At 44.2% G+C, this 19,595-nt stretch overlaps 1 protein-coding gene across 1 annotated transcript in view; it reads left to right on the forward strand.

Annotated features, from left to right (window-relative positions):
* The window catches only part of LOC139551101 (carboxyl-terminal PDZ ligand of neuronal nitric oxide synthase protein-like), a 35,782-nt gene extending 24,118 nt beyond the window's left edge, over positions 1–11,664 (forward strand). The window contains exons 9-10 of the mRNA XM_071362496.1: positions 5,367–5,535; positions 10,627–11,664. Of these exons, the coding sequence (XP_071218597.1) occupies positions 5,367–5,535; positions 10,627–11,153 (696 nt within the window). The 3' untranslated portion in view covers positions 11,154–11,664. The remainder of the gene's footprint in view (positions 1–5,366; positions 5,536–10,626) is intronic.
* The last annotated feature ends 7,931 nt before the right edge of the window (positions 11,665–19,595 follow it).

Consider the following 19,595-nt stretch of genomic DNA (forward strand, 5'->3'; position numbering starts at 1 on the left):
ACCAGCTCAGACATTGCTTCACAGAGTTCAAGTAACAGAAACATCTCAACATCAACTGTTCAGAGGAGACATTTACATTTACATTTACATTTAAGTCATTTAGCAGACGCTCTTATCCAGAGCGACTTACAAATTGGTGCATTCACCTTATGACATCCAGTGGAACGGCCACTTTACAATAGTGCATCTAAATCTTTTAAGGGGGGGGGGGGTGAGAAGGATTACTTTATCCTATCCTAGGTATTCCTTAAAGAGGTGGGGTTTCAGGTGTCTCCGGAAGGTGGTGATTGACTCCGCTGTCCTGGCGTCGTGAGGGAGTTTGTTCCACCATTGGGGGGCCAGAGCAGCGAACAGTTTTGACTGGGCTGAGCGGGAACTGTACTTCCTCAGTGGTAGGGAGGCGAGCAGGCCAGAGGTGGATGAACGCAGTGCCCTTGTTTGGGTGTAGGGCCTGATCAGAGCCTGGAGGTACTGAGGTGCCGTTCCCCTCACAGCTCCGTAGGCAAGCACCATGGTCTTGTAGCGGATGCGAGCTTCAACTGGAAGCCAGTGGAGAGAGCGGAGGAGCGGGGTGACGTGAGAGAACTTGGGAAGGTTGAACACCAGACGGGCTGCGGCGTTCTGGATGAGTTGTAGGGGTTTAATGGCACAGGCAGGGAGCCCAGCCAACAGCGAGTTGCAGTAATCCAGACGGGAGATGACAAGTGCCTGGATTAGGACCTGCGCCGCTTCCTGTGTGAGGCAGGGTCGTACTCTGCGGATGTTGTAGAGCATGAACCTACAGGAACGGGCCACCGCCTTGATGTTGGTTGAGAACGACAGGGTGTTGTCCAGGATCACGCCAAGGTTCTTAGCGCTCTGGGAGGAGGACACAATGGAGTTGTCAACCGTGATGGCGAGATCATGGAACGGGCAGTCCTTCCCCGGGAGGAAGAGCAGCTCCGTCTTGCCGAGGTTCAGCTTGAGGTGGTGATCCGTCATCCACACTGATATGTCTGCCTGACATGCAGAGATGCGATTCGCCACCTGGTCATCAGAAGGGGGAAAGGAGAAGATTAGTTGTGTGTCGTCTGCATAGCAATGATAGGAGAGACCATGTGAGGTTATGACAGAGCCAAGTGACTTGGTGTATAGCGAGAATAGGAGAGGGCCTAGAACAGAGCCCTGGGGGACACCAGTGGTGAGAGCACGTGGTGAGGAGACAGATTCTCGCCACGCCACCTGGTAGGAGCGACCTGTCAGGTAGGACGCAATCCAAGCGTGGGCCGCGCCGGAGATGCCCAACTCGGAGAGGGTGGAGAGGAGGATCTGATGGTTCACAGTATCGAAGGCAGCCGATAGGTCTAGAAGGATGAGAGCAGAGGAGAGAGAGTTAGCTTTAGCAGTGCGGAGCGCCTCCGTGATACAGAGAAGAGCAGTCTCAGTTGAATGACTAGTCTTGAAACCTGACTGATTTGGATCAAGAAGGTCATTCTGAGAGAGATAGCGGGAGAGCTGGCCAAGGACGGCACGTTCAAGAGTTTTGGAGAGAAAAGAAAGAAGGGATACTGGTCTGTAGTTGTTGACATCGGAGGGATCGAGTGTAGGTTTTTTCAGAAGGGGTGCAACTCTCGCTCTCTTGAAGACGGAAGGGACGTAGCCAGCGGTCAGGGATGAGTTGATGAGCGAGGTGAGGTAAGGGAGAAGGTCTCCGGAAATGGTCTGGAGAAGAGAGGAGGGGATAGGGTCAAGCGGGCAGGTTGTTGGGCGGCCGGCCGTCACAAGACGCGAGATTTCATCTGGAGAGAGAGGGGAGAAAGAGGTCAGAGCACAGGGTGGGGCAGTGTGAGCAGAACCAGCGGTGTCGTTTGACTTAGCAAACGAGGATCGGATGTCGTCGACCTTCTTTTCAAAATGGTTGACGAAGTCATCTGCAGAGAGGGAGGAGGGGGGGGGAGGGGGAGGAGGATTCAGGAGGGAGGAGAAGGTGGCAAAGAGCTTCCTGGGGTTAGAGGCAGATGCTTGGAATTTAGAGTGGTAGAAAGTGGCTTTAGCAGCAGAGACAGAAGAGGAAAATGTAGAGAGGAGGGAGTGAAAGGATGCCAGGTCCGCAGGGAGGCGAGTTTTCCTCCATTTCCGCTCGGCTGCCCGGAGCCCTGTTCTGTGAGCTCGCAATGAGTCGTCGAGCCACGGAGCGGGAGGGGAGGACCGAGCCGGCCTGGAGGATAGGGGACATAGAGAGTCAAAGGATGCAGAAAGGGAGGAGAGGAGGGTTGAGGAGGCAGAATCAGGAGATAGGTTGGAGAAGGTTTGAGCAGAGGGAAGAGATGATAGGATGGAAGAGGAGAGGGTAGCGGGGGAGAGAGAGCGAAGGTTGGGACGGCGCGATACCATCCGAGTAGGGGCAGTGTGGGAAGTGTTGGATGAGAGCGAGAGGGAAAAGGATACAAGGTAGTGGTCGGAGACTTGGAGGGGAGTTGCAATGAGGTTAGTGGAAGAACAGCATCTAGTAAAGATGAGGTCGAGCGTATTGCCTGCCTTGTGAGTAGGGGGGGAAGGTGAGAGGGTGAGGTCAAAAGAGGAGAGGAGTGGAAAGAAGGAGGCAGAGAGGAATGAGTCAAAGGTAGACGTGGGGAGGTTAAAGTCGCCCAGAACTGTGAGAGGTGAGCCGTCCTCAGGAAAGGAGCTAATCAAGGCATCGAGCTCATTGATGAACTCTCCGAGGGAACCTGGAGGGCGATAAATGATAAGGATGTTAAGCTTGAAAGGGCTGGTAACTGTGACAGCATGGAATTCAAAGGAGGCGATAGACAGATGGGTAAGGGGAGAAAGAGAGAATGACCACTTGGGAGAGATGAGGATCCCGGTGCCACCACCCCGCTGACCAGAAGCTCTCGGGGTGTGCGAGAACACGTGGGCGGACGAAGAGAGAGCAGTAGGAGTAGCAGTGTTATCTGTGGTGATCCATGTTTCCGTCAGTGCCAGGAAGTCGAGGGACTGGAGGGAGGCATAGGCTGAGATGAACTCTGCCTTGTTGGCCGCAGATCGGCAGTTCCAGAGGCTACCGGAGACCTGGAACTCCACGTGGGTCGTGCGCGCTGGGACCACCAGATTAGGGTGGCCGATGCCACGCGGTGTGGAGCGTTTGTATGGTCTGTGCAGAGAGGAGAGAACAGGGATAGACAGACACATAGTTGACAGGCTACAGAAGAGACTACGCTAATGCAAAGGAGATTGGAGTGGCAAGTGGACTACGCGTCTCGAATGTTCAGAAAGTTAAGCTTACGTAGCAAGAATCTTATTGACTAAAATGATTAAGATGATACAGTACTGCTGAAGTAGGCTAGCTGGCAGTGGCTGCGTTGTTGACTTTGTAGGCTAGCTGGCAGTTGTTGACTTTGTAGGCTAGCTGGCAGTGGCTGCGTTGTTGACACTACACTAATCAAGTCGTTCCGTTGAGTGTAATAGTATCTACAGTGCTGCTATTCGGGGGCTAGCTGGCTAGCTAGCAGTGTTGATTACGTTACGTTGCGTTAAAAGAACGACAATAGCTGGCTAGCTAACCTAGAAAATCGCTCTAGACTACACAATTATCTTTGATACAAAGACGGCTATGTAGCTAGCTATGTAGCTAGCTACGATCAAACAAATCAAACCGTTGTACTGTAATGAAATGAAATGAAAATGTGATACTACCTGTGGAGCGAAGCGGAATGCGACCGGGTTGTTGAGTGCAGAAGTTCTATTCGGTAGACGTTGGCTAGCTGTTGGCTAGCTAGCAGTGTCTCCTACGTTAAGGACGACAGATAGCTGGCTAGCTAGCCTCGGTAAATTAAGATAATCACTCTAAAACTACACACTCTAAACTACACAATTATCTTGGATACGAAGACAGCAAAGACAACTATGTAGCTAGCTAACACTACACTAATCAAGTCGTTCAGTTGGGTGTAATAGTTGCTACAGTGCTGCTATTCGGTAGACGGTGGACGTTTGCTAGCTGGCTAGCTGCTGGGCAGATGGCAGATAGCAGTGTAGACTGCGTTAGGACGACGAAATACGATAATTACGCAATTATCTTTGATACAAAGACGGCTATGTAGCTAGCTAAGAAGAAATTGCTAAGATTAGACAAATTAAACCGTTGTACTATAATGAAATGTAATGAAATGTAATGAAAAGTTATACTACCTGCGGACCAAAGTGCTGCTATTCGGTAGACGGTGGACGTTTGCTAGCTGGCTAGCTGCTGGGCAGATGGCAGATAGCAGTGTAGACTGCGTTAGGACGACGAAATACGATAATTACGCAATTATCTTTGATACAAAGACGGCTATGTAGCTAGCTAAGAAGAAATTGCTAAGATTAGACAAATTAAACCGTTGTACTATAATGAAATGTAATGAAAAGTTATACTACCTGCGGACCAAAGTGCGAAGTGCGACCGCTCGCTCCAACCCGGAAGTTGGAGCTGTGAGACAGTGTGAATAAGGCATTCATTGTCGAATTGCTGCAAAGAAACCACTACTAAAGGACACCAATAAGAAGAAGACACTTGCTTGGGCCAAGAAACACGAGCAATTGACAAATTGGAGAGTCCAAATTGGAGATTTTTGGTTCCAACCACCGTGTCTTTGTGAGACGCGGTGTGTGTGAACGCATTATCTCTGCATGTGTCTTTCCCACCGTAAAGCATGGAGGAGGAGGTGTTATAGTGTGGGGGTGCTTTGCTGGTGACACTGTCTGTGATGTATTATTACACTTAACACTTATTACACTTAACCAGCATGGCTACCACAGCATTCTGCAGTGATACACCATCTCATCTGGTTTGGGGTTTGGGACTAGTATTTGTTTTTCAACAAGACAATGACCCAACACACCTCCAGGCTGTGTAAGGGCTATTTGAGCAAGAAGGAGAGTGATGAAGTGCTGCATCAGATGACCTGGCCTCCACAATCCCCCGACCTCAACCAAATTGAGATGGTTTGGGATGAGTCGGACCGCAGAGTGAAGGAAAAGCAGCCAACAAGTGCTCAGCATATGTCGGAACTCCTTCAAGACTGTTGGAAAAACATTCCAGGTGAAGCTGGTTGAGAGATTGCCAAGAGTGTGCAAAGCTGTCATCAAGGCAAAGGGTGGCTATTTGAAGAATCTCAAATATAAAATGTATTTTGATTTGTTTAACACGTTTTTTTTGTTACTACATGATTCCATATGTGTTATTTCATAGGTTTGATGTCTTCATGATTATTCTACAATGTAGAAAATAGTAAAAATAAAGAAATACCCTTGAATGAGTAGGTGTTCTAAAACTTTTGACCGGTAGTGTATCTGCATACGTGTGTGTATACACTCTCACATCTCTTCTACGTGTGCCTACCTAGGTGCGCGTTCTCCAGGACCAGCTGTCAGTGGAGGTGTGTGCCAGGACAGACGCCCAGGCCCGGGTCCAGAGACTCCTACTGCAGAACACTGATCTACTGCAGCACATCTCCCTACTGGTCAATCAGATCCAGGAGCTGGAGCTCAAATCTGTTGCAGGACTCAGCTCCAGTGAGTGATGGTTCTTCTTCTTCTTCTTCCCATTTGTATTATTTATTAAGGATCCCCATTAGTTCCTGCCTTAATGTTGCTGGACCCTATTCCTGGGGTCCAGCAACATTAAGGCAGTTATGTACAATCAAAAATATTACATGACATCTCATTAAACTTTTCACAATACATTATGTGTGTGCCCTCAGGCCACTACTCTACTACCACATATCTACAATACATAATCCATGTGTACTTGTTTGTAGAGTGTGTGTGTGTGTTATAATGTGTATGTGTATGTCTGTGTGTGTGTGTGTCTCTTCACAGTCCCCGCTTTTCCATGAAGTGTATTTGTATCTGTTTTTTAAAATCTGATTCTACTGGTTGCATGGCTCTATGTAGTAACATGCGCCTCCCATAGTCTGTTCTGGACTTTGGGATTGTGAAGAGACCTCTGGTGGTATGTCTTGTGGGGTATGCATGGGTGTCCAAGCTGTGTGCTAGTAGTTTAACCAGACAGCGTTACTCCAGGGTTACTCCAAGCAATTTAGTCACCTCACAATGCTCATTTTCCACCTTATTCATTACTAGATTTAGTTGAGGTTTAGGGTTTAGTGAATGATTTGTCCCAAATAAAATGGTTTTAGTTTTTGAAATATTTAGGACTAACTTATTTATTGCAACCCATTCTGAAACTGACTGCAGCTCTTTATTATGTAAGGTAAGGGTCCTAGACAGCTGCCCTGGGGAATTCCTGATTCTACCTGAATTATGTTGGAGAGGCTTCCATTAAATAACACCCTTGGTGTTCTGTTAGACAGGTAACTCTTTATCCACAATATAGCAGGAGGTGTAAAGCCATAACACATAAGTTTTTCCAGCAACAGACTATGATCGATAATGTCAAAAGCCGCACTGAAGTCTAACCAAACAACTCCCACAATTTTTTTATCATCAATTTCTCTCAGCCAATCATCAGTCATTTGTGTAAGTGTCTTCCGTACATGTTGAATCTCCTTCCCTATAAGCTTGCTGAATGTCTGTTTACTGTAAAAAAGCATTGTATCTGGACAAGCACCATTTCTTCCAAAAGTTTACTAAGGGTTGGTAACAGGCTGATCGGTCGGCTATTTGAGCCAGTAAAGGGGGCTTTACTATTCTTTGGTAGCGGAATTACCACACAAGATCTAATTAAAATTCATGGTACACACACCCACTGATCAAGATCAAAGCAAAATTACTTTTCCTTCCCACCAAGCCAGAATCTCTTACTTTTTCTTCATCCCTTCGCTCTTTGATTGTCTGCCTTTCTTTATTCCTCCTTCTCCCTTCATCCCTTGTTCTCTTCATCCCTCTCTCTCATCTCTGTCCCTCTCTTCTTGTCTCCCTCCCCCTCGCTTCTATTTATCTTTTTCTCTCCCTCTGTTCATCCATCTCTCTCTCTCTTACTTCATCCACCTGTCTCTTCATCCCTCCCTCTCTCCTCTCATCTCTCCCCCTCTCTTCATCCCTGTTTCTCCACTCGCCCTCTCTTCATCCTTGTTTCTCTTCTCCTCTCTCACCCTCTCTTCATGCCTCCCTTTCTTCTCTTTCTTTGGTTCTCTTGCTCTTCCTTTCACACAGAGGGGATTCTGTACTGTTATGTAAACTCAGCAAAAAAAGAAACGTCCCTTTTTCAGGACCCTGTCTTTCAAAGATAATTCGTAAAAATCCAAATAACTCCACAGATCTTCATTGTAAAGGGTTTAACTTCTTATGGCTGCAGGGGCAGTATTGAGTAGCTTGGATGAAAGGTGCACAGAGGTGCCCAGAGTAAACGGCCTGCTCCTCAGTCATAGTTGCTAATATATGTATATTATTAGTAGTATTGGATAGAAAACACTCTGAAGTTTCTAAAACTGGTTGAATTATGTCTGTGAGTATAACAGAACTCATATGGCAGGCAAAAACCGGAGAAAAAATCCAAACAGGAAGTGGACATTTTGAGGCTGGTCGATTTTCAACCAAGATCCTATTGAAATCACAGCGAGATATGGATGAGTTTGCACTTCCTACGGCTTCCACTAGATGTCAACAGTCTGTAGAACCTTGTCTGATGCCTCTACTGTGAAGGGGGGGCAAATGAGAGGGGAATTAGTCAGGTCTGCCATGACCTGACAATTCTTTGACCATGCACGTTCACATGAGAGGGAGCTCTGTTCCATCGCTCATCTGAAGTCAATGTAATTCTCCGGTTGGAACGTTATTCAAGATTTATGTTAAAACATTTTAAAGATTGATTCAATACATCGTTTGACATGTTTCTACTGACTGTTACGGAACTTTTGGACATTTCGTCAGCTTTTAGTGAACGCCCTTTCTGACGTTAGATTTGTTTACCAAACACGCTACAAAAATAGCTATTTGGACATAAATGATGGACATTACCGAACAAAACTAACATTTCTTGTGGGAGTCCTGGGAGTGCATTCCGACGAAGATCAGCAAAGGTAAGTGAAGATTTATAATGCTTTTTATGAGTTTTGTTGACTGCACAATTTGGCGGGTAACTGTATGGCTTGCTTTTGTGGCTGAACGCTGTTTTCAGATTATTGAATATTGTGTTTTGCCGTAAAGCTTTTTGAAATCTGACACAGCGGTTGCATTAAGATCAAGTGTATCTTTAATTCTATGTAAAACATGTATCTTTCATCAAAGTTTATGATGAGTATTTCTGTTATTTGACGTGGCTCTCTGCAATTTCTCCGGATATTTTGGAGGCATTTCTGAACACGGCGCCAATGTAAACTGAGGTTTTTGGATATAAATATGAACTTAATCGAACAAGACATAAATGTATTGTGTAACATGAAGTCCTATGAGTGTCATCTGATGAAGATCATCAAAGGTTAGTGATTAATTTTATCTCTATTTGTGCTTTTTGTGACTCCTCTCTTTGGCTGGAAAAATGGCTGAATTTTTCTGTGAGTTGGTGGTGACCTAACATAATCGTTTATGGTGCTTTCGCTGAAAAGCCTATTTGAAATCGGACACTTTGGTGGGATTAACAACAAGATTACCTTTAAAATGGTATAAGATACATGTATGTTTGAGGAATTTTAATTATGAGATTTCTGTTGTTTGAATTTGGTGCCCTGCACTTTCACTGGCTGTTGTCATATCATGCCATTAACGGGATTGCAGCCAAAAGAAGTTAAACACTGTTTCCCATGCTTGTTCAATGAACCATAAACAATTAATGAACATGCACCTGTGGAGCGGTCATTAAGACACTAACAGCTTACAGACGGTAGGCAATTAAGGTCACAGTTATGAAAACTTAGGACACTAAAGAGGCCTTTCTACTGACTCTGGAAAAACACCAAAAGAAAGATGCCCAGGGTCCCTGCTCATCTGCGTGAAAGTGCCTTAGGCATGCTGCAAGGAGGCATGCGGACTGCAGATGTGGCCAGGGCAATAAATTGCAATGTCTGTACTGTGAGATGCCTAAGACAGCGCTACAGGGAGACAGGACGGCCAGCAGATTGTCCTCGCAGTGGCAGACCACGTGTAACAACACATGCACAGGATCGGTACATCCGAACATCACACCTACAGGATGGTGTGATCTTCGGTACAGGTACAGGATGGCAACAACTGTGAGGTTGTTGGTGAATGGAGAAAGGCGGAGTCAGGCGCAGGACACAGAGATGAGTATAGTCTGACAGTTTACTCAAAAATAAAGAATAATATTCCAACACGGAAAACACAAAATATCCAAAGCACAAGAACACGAACCCACATGACACACAATAACACACAAAACAGAGAGAGAAGCCAGAGGGTTAAATAAGGAACATAATTAATGTAATAGAAATCAGGTGTGTATAATGAAGACAAAATCAAACGAAAATGAAACATGGATTGGTGGCGACTAGAAAGCCGGTGACGTCGACCGCCGAACGCCGCCCGAACAAGGAGAGGGACCAACTTCGGCGGAAGTCGTGACAACAACAACTGCCCGAGTTACACCAGGAACGCACAATCCCTCCATCAGTGCTCAGACTGTCCGCAATAGGCTAAGAGAGGCTGGACTGAGGGCTTGTAGGCCTGTTGTAAGGCAGGTCCTCACCAAACATCACCGGTAACAACGTCGCCTATGGGCACAAACCCACCGTCGCTGGACCAGACAGGACTGGCAAAGAGTGCTCTTCACTGACGAGTCGCGGTTTTGTCTTCGTGTTTATCGTCGAAGGAATGAGCGTTACACTGAGGCCTGTACTCTGGAGCGGGATCGATTTGGAGGTGGAGGGTCCGTCATGGTCTGGGGGGGTGTGTCACAGCATCATCGGACTGAGCTTGTTGTCGTTGCAGGCAATCTCAATGCTGTGCGTTACAGGGAAGATCCTCCTCCCTCATGTGGTACCCTTCCTGCAGGCTCATCCTGACATGACCATCCAGCATGACAATGCCACCAGCCATACTGCTCGTTCTGTGTGTGATTGCCTGCAAGGAATGTCAGTGTTCTGCCATGGCCAGTGAAGAGCCCGTTCTCAATCCCATTGAGTACGTCTGGAACCTGTTGGATCGGAGGGTGAGGGCTAGGGCCATTCCCCCCAGAAATGTCCGGGAACTTGCGGGTGCCTTGGTGAAAGAGTGGGGTAACATCTCACAGCAAGAACTGGCAAATCTGGTGCAGTCCATGAGGAGGAGATGCACTGCAGTACTTAATGCAGCTGGTGGTCACACCAGATACTGTCTGTTACTTTTGATTTTGACCTCCCCTTTGTTCAGGGACACATTATTCCATTTCTGTTAGTCACATGTCTGTGGAACTTGTTCATTTTATGTCTCAGTTGTTGAATCTTATGTTCATACAAATATTTACACGTTAAGATTGCTGAAAATAAACGCAGTTGACAGTGAAGACGTTTCTTTTTTTGCTGAGTTTTTAAAATAATTATCCACATTGACATCACAGCTCGTAAGCAACACTGTCATCTTGCCCTTTCGAATCTATCATCATCTCCTCTCTCAGTCCTGTCCTCAACTCACTTCCTCTCGCTATATTCCCTCCACTCATCTTCTTTCCTCCATTCCAACAAATTCTCTCTCTCTCTCTTCTCTCCACAGTGGGCTCCCAAGACAGTCTGCTGGAGATTACCTTCCGTGCCAAGCCCCCCTCCGTGCTACATGACATCACCACCACCCACACCTCCATGGGCCCCCTGCAGGGTCAGCCCCAGATAACCAATGGCCCCTGGGCCTCCATCCTACCAGGGGCCTCTCCTCCAGGGACCAGGGCCCCGGACAGCCACTCTCTGGGCCCGAGCGGAGTGAGGCTGGAGTGCTTCCGCTTCCCCCGCAGTGGGGGAGGGGACAACCACGAGAGCCAGAACCAGGAGGCTGAGAGTCCATGCTCGGGCTGCCCAGGCGGGGACTCCCCTCTGGGGGGAGGGGAGGTTCTTGGAGCCCTGGAGCTCCTCCGTTTCCGGGAGTCGGGGATTGGTTCGGAGTACGAGTCCAACGCGGATGAGAGCAGTGACAGGGACAGCTGGGGGCGGGGCGAGGGGGCACGGCCTGAGGGCGCGGCACTCCTGTTCAACGTAATGAATGCGGAGAGCCCCGCGGACTGTCTGGGTGATGAGGTGGCCGTGTAGCCCTTCGACTTCACCCAAGAACGAAATCATATCACACAGTCTACAGTTCTACAGTTCTATGGTGTTAACTGTTCACCGCCCTCCAAACTCTGCTCTGCAGTCCTTTTGTTTGATATTTGTTTATAGTTGTTGTTTGTGTGTTGCATTTTTTGTACTTGTTGGATATTTTATTATTCGTTTTTGTTTATATTTGGTCACATTTGTCTGATGTTTGTTTATATCTGTTGCAGTTATTTCCATGTGTTTCTTGAATGTGTTTACATTTGTCCATGTATTTTGTCTCGGCACTTGACTTGCTGCTGCTGTTCCTGCTCTCCTGGGCTTACTGCAGTGTAGTTGTAGTCTGTGTCACAGCCGTCTAAATATATGGTTCTGGTCTGTGTTATTGAACCATTGTGTAGTAGTGAAACACACCCAGCATGGCCAGTCGTTGGCGTTGTTTTTTGATGAAAAGACTTTGAATGGATTGAAAATGAATAAACGTCTAATGTAAAGACTGTGTACTTCAAAAGCCTGCTGTACTGTAGTGCTGTATTACATGACTGCATCTCATTTGTGATGGACAATTGATTCAAGACAGTTTACAAGTTCAAGTTTTCCTCCACCATGATGCTCCATGCAATATGTCCTCTTTCCCAAGAGTTTGGTGCAATTCACTTTTGAGCAAACTCAATATCATACACCCAAAAAGTTGTTGTGTTTGGTGTTGTTTGTTTGGTGCAATTGAAGAAAATTGAAGAAAATCATGAAAATTAGTTGTCTTTTGTTGAATGACAACACACACTTCATTGAATGATCCCTACTCTTGACCAATGACTGATGAAGGGGCGTAGACTTCGGCTCCGAACTTCAGCTTGCCTCAATATTTTTTTGTGTGTTCACAAACAGCCGAACAAACCCTTGCCGAAGACCAAAACGAACAAATACGTCACAAAATGGCGTCGTAATATATGCATGAACTGTTCCGAACTGTTTCGGAAGGGAAGTACGCGGACGCCTTAGGTGTACAATATATCTCACCACAGATATTTACCATCTCTCCCAATACAAGGCATGCTAGGGTTTAGATGGAACCAATAATATCTTACTAATCTCTAATAGAGAAGAGGTTTGAAGCCAATTGAATATCACTTAGCCAAAATGTTATTACGCCTATATCTACTGTAGCTCAACATAGCTATTTTCCCTCTCTCCCAAGATTAAGGCGGTTAGGATTCAGTTTGGAGCCAACAATATATCACTACTCTTTAGACATTTACTGATTTTATCATCCCCCTAAGGACAATTTGTTTGCAACACAGAGGTGTGTGTAACAAAATCATCAGCAGCATATGTAGCAGGTTCTCCTCTCCCTGCAGCTTGGCTGTCACTGCTCCCTCATGTCTCCGTACTGCACCAAAGCAGCACTGTCATGTTCTAATGGCCCAGCTGTCAAACAGCAGGACTTTTTGGACTCAGCTCCAAGCCTCTGACTCATCGTATTGGGGCCACGTCTTTGAGCACTCTCCAAATCGATACATCTCTCTCACTCTCTTTTTTTGTGTGTTTTACTCTCTCGCTCTCTCTCTCCCTCACACACACACAGCTTTCCGATCACACACACACTCTTTTTCCCTGTCACCCTCCATTTTTGTGTTTTACTATTTCGCTACTCTTTCTTCTCTCTCAATCGTTTATTTTCAGGGTCATGTCTTTTCTGATATGAAAGTGTACAAAAAGTTGAAAGGGAAGATACATTCAGTTGGACAACTAAGTGCATTCAGTTAGGTGTGATGTCACTAATGCTCTCCTCACTGAATTAAATGCCCATTCTCAAATGCCATGTTCGATGTATCTCCTCTTTTAGCTCATCTGAATGAATTAAAAATAACTTACTGTCTTAGTAGGTGTCCCAAATGGCACCCTATTCCCTATGTAGGGCACTGCGTTTGACCAAAACCTGATCAAAATAAGTGCACTACATAGTGAATAGGGTGCCATTTGAGACATATCCTTAGTTCGCCTTATCCAGACCTGGGTTCAAATACTATTTGAAATCTTTCAAATACTTTGAGCATCCGCTTTAAGATGGGCGGGGGGCTGCACTTTTGGGACTGTTCTATTACATCCATTGCAAAAGGCAAGCTCAATCAAGCACAGCGGAAGTATTTGAAATTATTTCAAATAGTATTTGAACCCATGTCTGCTCTTATCATATTCAGCACCGATTCTCCTCTGGATATGACTTTCCGTTCTCCAACTAATGTTGACCTTTTCAAATACCTGTCTCTGTGGGTATTTATAGCTATTTTCTGTCTGTGGACTGTGTTGAGATCATTTTGAAGGGTGCCGGCCTAACCGGGAGAGTGAGAAGACAACAGCGCTGGTCTTTGGATTGGGTCAGTACCCTTGGGAGCATTCGTTAAGCTCAACGTGACAAGACTACTGACACCTCCCTGTTGCCTAACTTTGGGTTGCTAATGAGGTAGAACACATAAATGTTGGACATGCTACAAAACATTTGATGTTTATGGAATCGAGTGTTTTGACTCATCAGAGTTAAAAAAGAGTTCTGAAGGTGTGTGCCCCTGTCTGATGGTTGACTGCATGACTAGATAGCTGATATGACTGTCATTTCTAAATCACTATTTTCAGTGCTTCAGCTTAAAGTGCAGCCAAAAGTTCCATGAATATCAAGAAAAATATTCAGCTTTAAAAAAATATATTAATTTGTAAATATTAATTCAAACATAATTCCACTTCGAAATTATTGGGTATTATGTGTAGGCCAGTGACACAAAATCTAAATGTAATCCATTTTAAATGCAGGAAAAAGGAAAGTGGTGTGAATACTTTCTGAAGGCACTGCAGCCGATTCAGTCAATAATTTCTAAATCACAAATTCAACGCTTCAGCTAAAAGTGCCGCCAAAAGTAGGTGACACTTGCTCAACAAATCCTACATTATCAGCTTAAACACATGTTTTAACCAGATAATGTAACAATCCCATCAATATTTGAGACAGGGATAGTCACACCCTATTTCTTCGGGTTGTCAGAGTATATTGTCAAAAAGCACAACTCTGTAGGACTGACACACCCTGTATTGAGACAAAAAATTGCAGTATGGTAACAGCCCAAATATGCTCTTTGTGCTTTGAGGTAACACTCACAGTGGCCTGCAGATGAGTACTCAGAAGAGCACTGTGATAATGATTATTGGAAATTAGAGAACAAAACCTGGGCCCACAAACATCACACACAGTCAGAACAATGTTTATTATATCCTTTTCATATAATAAAACCTAGTTATCATTTTTGCTCCTGACACTGAAGGCATGTCTAGCCTATAGCTACAAAATATCTAGCTTACTCTCAAACAAGGACCAATAACAATTAGGCTATCTATGTATAGAGGTCAGTCCCTCCTATCTCCATCTGTGGTCGGTCTTTTATGGAGGCGGAGAGTGTTTACTCCTGTCAAAATCTGTCCACGATAAGCCGACCGATAAGAAAACCGCCTGCCTTCTCGCCTTTGGCAAGTATGGGCAGCTGCAGCTCAATACGGTGACCGAAGTATGGGTGTGTCTAAAGGATGGGTGTATGGAAAGAAAATCAGCTAATTGGCAAAAAAAAAATCGCTCCCATAATTTTATTTCAAGTAGGATAGCAGCCCGCACAAGAAATGACTAATATTGATAACCATCTAGATGTCACCTTGATATGTACATACAATCTACGCAATGGGAGGGCATGAACGGCAACAACACAGGGACACAGCGCCCTTCCCTCCCGCTTGACAAGCACTACTGTCCTGCAACGGTCTGGGAAGTAGCCAGCTACCTAGTAGCCAATATCAGGGTGACAGTCACAGTAAGCACACGCATACCAACGCATGAAGCAACAGTACACCGATCATGAGTAGGTCTACTTTTAATACAAAATAAACAAGTCAGTTTTATAACCATTTTTTTTATTATTATTTGTATAAAACTAACAGTGAAATACGACTCCGACTCAAATGTATGGTAGTTTCGTGGTAAGATACAAAATAAACACTGCCCAATCAATCAAAACCGTTTAACCTGTAGCAGAGCGCTTTCCCCACGCCCCCTTGCTTTTGACACACCCACTTCTTTCCACACACCCACTCATTCAGACACACCCACTCTCCATACTCCGGTCGCCCTATTGTAACGCAGCTACCCCCTTCTCACCTTTGGAACAACGACTTCAGTTGTTGGAACGGTCACTCGACTATCTTGTTAATATAATAGAAAAGATTTAGTTATGGTCAAGTACTTCCATATTATTGCTTTCTTAGAAAGGCATTGGCTGTTTGGGATTTCACGCCCACAATACGTAAACATGGATGAGTAGGCTAGTGCGAGAAGTTTTGATTAATCTTTTGCTTTCCTAAAAGCAATTCCAAGAAAACATTCAGCAACATTCAAAACAGAATATAATTTAATAATAATATAATTTAACAGTGATATAATTTAACTTTCGATATGTACATATTGAATACCATATTGCCAAGACTGGCTATACTGCCATTCTTCCTTTACTTCCGAAATCCCTATGGTCAGTCCGTTCACAGTTGATTCACAGCTGATCAATGTTGTGTGTGAAAAGTGTTAATCAGACAGAACTGATCTGATAGGAGGACCAGGATCCAGATGTTTTTCTACATGATGAACTGTGTGTGCAGTAACTCCCAATAACCACAATTTCTCACACCCTGATCTGTTTCACCTGTCTTTGTGATTGTCCTCACCCCCCTCCAGGTGTCGCCCATCTTCCCTATTATCCCCTGTGTATTTATGCCTGTGTTCTCTGTTTGTCTGTTGCCAGTTCATCTTGTTTGTCAAGTCAACCAGAGTTTTTGTCTCAGCTCCTGCTTTTCCCAGTCTCTCTTTTTCTCGCCCTCCTGGTTTTGTCCTGACTCTGAGCTCGCCTGCATGTCCTGACTCTGAGCCTGCCTGCCTGACCACTCTGCCTACCCTGAGCCTGCCTGTCGTCCTGGACCGTTGCCCCACCTCTGGTTTACTGACCCCTGCCTGCCTTGACCTGTCTATTGCCTGCCCCTGTTGGATTATTAAACCATTGTTAATTCGACGTTGTTTGCATCTGGGTCTTACCTTCATAGCTGATACTATTATCACTAACTCAATTTAACTCCCAGTAACCACCAACTATCACAAACTAAAATTAACTCCAAGTAACCACCACTAACTATCATAACTCAAACATACTACCAAAAACTCAAACGTACTACCACTAAGTCAAACAACAGATGTGGGATCTTAATTTGGTCACCCTTTTGCAGAAGAACTTTCCTACAATGCAGGAAATTAAAAACTTGTAGTGTTGAAGTTTGTAATTTCCACTTTGAAATTTCAGACTTGACTGTACAAAACCTTAACACCTGTTCTTTCCATGACATAGACTCACCAGGTGAATGCAGGTGAAAGCTATAATCCTTTATTGATGTTTACTTGTTAAATTCACTTCATGTTAAAGAAGGAATTTTAAGCCTTGACATAATTGAGTCATGGATAATAATATGTGTGTGCCACTCAGAGGGTGAGGGGGCAAGACAAAAGATGTAAGTGCCTTTGAACAGGATATGGTAGTAGGTGCCAAATGCACCGGTTTTGTCAAGAACTACAACGCTGCTGGGTTTTTCACGCCCAACAGTTTCCGATGTGCGTCAAGAATGGTCCACCACCCAAAGGACATCCAGCCAACTTGACACAACTTTGGGAATTATTGGAGTCAACATGGGCCAGCATCCCTGTGGAACACTTTGTAGAGTCCATGCCCTGACAAATTGAGTCTGTTCTGAGTAATTGACCATTAATTAACATAAACACAGGGATTTAGCATCTCCTGGCTTCGACACTGCCACTGATGCAGACCTTTGAAGCGTCTACACTTTAAAAAGTCTAATAAATCCATGTAATATAGCTTACACTTTCACAATAAATCCAGTATTCATTTTAGACAGGTCTGAAGAAACATGATAAGAAGAAAATGTTGTCTATTTCAGAAGAACAGAATAGCATACTCTGAGTTATTTTAGATCCTGATCTGACTATGCCATATGGCTGTGGGCTACACTCATGTAGTAGGCAAGATTTGCTTACAATTCTGTGGCATTATTTTAGAGTATTTTAGAGTATGAAGAATACAATTGAACAAAGCTGAATAAAATACAAAGGATATTTTCTCCAAACGTTTTGAGGGAGTGCGCACATGCGGCTATTCTGTGTTGAGCGATTAACAAAGAAACAGGTACTCCTATATGCTTCATTTAGAGTTATTTGTGTAACTTTAGTTGTGATACAAACATTGGGTTATATATTTTATTTTGTATAAATTCTAAGGCTGCATGATGCAACTCTAATGATGATTTGAAAAAAGTTGAATGGAAGGCATGAGATCTGCTTTTTTTGTGCAGGCTGTACACACTTCATCAGTCTCTCATTCACAATTTGAGAAACACTTGATAATGCCTCGAATTAACCCGGAGGCATTGTCACGCCCTGACCTTAGAGAGACTTTTTATGTCTCTATTTGGTTTGGTCAGGGTGTGATTTGGGGTGGGCATTCTATGTTTTGTTTTCTATGTTTCTTTATTTCTATGTTTTGGCTGGGTATGGTTCTCAATCAGGGACAGCTGTCTATCGTTGTCTCTGATTGGGAACCATACTTAGGTAGCCCTTTTTCCCTCCTTTCAGTATGGGTAGTTAACTTTGTTTGTGGCACTAATGCCCTGTAAGCTTCACGGTTGTTTCTTTCTTTCGTTTGTTGTTTTGTTGGCGACATTTTAAATAAAAAGGCAAATGTACGCTTACAATGCTGCACCTTGGTCTTCTTCCAGCATCGGCCATGACAGCATCCCCTTTGTGTTGTCGTAATGCCCACAAAATAATCCAGGCCTTTTGCAGCCAGTGGCAGTTGTGCCCTTGGGCTGAATATAATAATTTAAATTCCCCTTTAACTGCATGCTGCAAAGCACCTCTCACTCACGTGTCTCTCAATCACGTGATTGGGTCTTTCTCACAGGCTACAAGTGAAGACAAACACATTGGGGACGCATATTGAAGATATTGGAAGAACTGTCCACATTTACTTTTTGTCAGCCAACAAGATGAATAGGCTTAACGAACAGAAAAATCACTAGCCTATGTCAATCTACCCTCCCCCATGGTACAAAAGTAAGCCTATTATTTTCTGTGCAAGAAACAAATATTCCAAACAAAATCTGGGACAGTTGTGGGGTGTGATAGATCCCAAATTAATACAACCACTAGCATCAAAAACCATTTTTACGCAATGAGGCTGACACAACAGATCAGAATGTTTAGCTTAAAATGTAGGCTTTTTCTTCACATTATAAGCGCAACAATGTGCACATGGCAGTAGGCTATAAGCGCAAATGTTCCATTAGCGGGAAAACACCATTATCAAAAGTGACCACAAATGCGATTATGCATGTAATGATTTTATTATAGTTGCATTTTTATGCTGAAATAATCTTCCCCAAACGTAAAACTCACGCACTGTGTATGTATGACAGTTAGACTCTACACCCATTGTAAAGCGGATTAATGTGCTTCATTTGAATAGGTTATTTGGCCACTTTAGTTCTGATACAAACCTTATCAAAACATATAGGCCTATGGGCTAGGCTACATGAGGTGTGGGACTAAGATTTGAAAAATTTGCAAAATAAAGGTATGCATTGTTTCTTGCCTTACACAAGGCATCATTCACAAGTGATAGGCTAATATTGTCACCCATCAGAATATTCTTGATTTAATCGTGCATTTACATATACTAAATAATATGTGTGAAATTTGTTAAGGATTTAGAATGGACCATTATCATGCACCTGTCTCGATACAGGGGCAGGGGGAAAAAATACATGTAATCTATGCACTTTAACAGCAAATGGAGGACACTTTCCCCGTGGTTAATTTTCATGCCAGCCAGGTAGGCTATACTCCTGTTGTAAAGACAAGCAATGTGCTTCATATTAGGAAAGTTGAGATATAAATATAGTAGGCCTAGCCTATAGAAAGCTGATGGGATCCTCCTCTTTTTAAAAGGATCGGCGTTCCGTCAACGGGACATCTTAGAGTAACAACAAATGTCGGTACATAGAAGTGTCTTATATCGGCTGAAAGCTTAAATTCTTGTTAATATAACTGCACTGTCTTATTTACAGTAGCTATTACTGCGTAAAAATGCCATGCTATTGTTTGAGGAGAGCTCCTAAAAACAAAACACTTTTTTCAACGCAATAGGTTTGATAAATTCACCTCTGAAGGTGAAATGTGTACTTACATTCTGAAATCTTGCTCTGATTTATCATCCAAAAGGTCCCAGAGATAACATGAAGTGTTGTTTTGTTAGATAAAATCCTTTTTCATATCCTAAAAAGGTCCATATATCA

The sequence above is a fragment of the Salvelinus alpinus genome, chromosome 23 (assembly GCF_045679555.1).
Source record: "Salvelinus alpinus chromosome 23, SLU_Salpinus.1, whole genome shotgun sequence".
Taxonomy (NCBI): domain Eukaryota; kingdom Metazoa; phylum Chordata; class Actinopteri; order Salmoniformes; family Salmonidae; genus Salvelinus; species Salvelinus alpinus.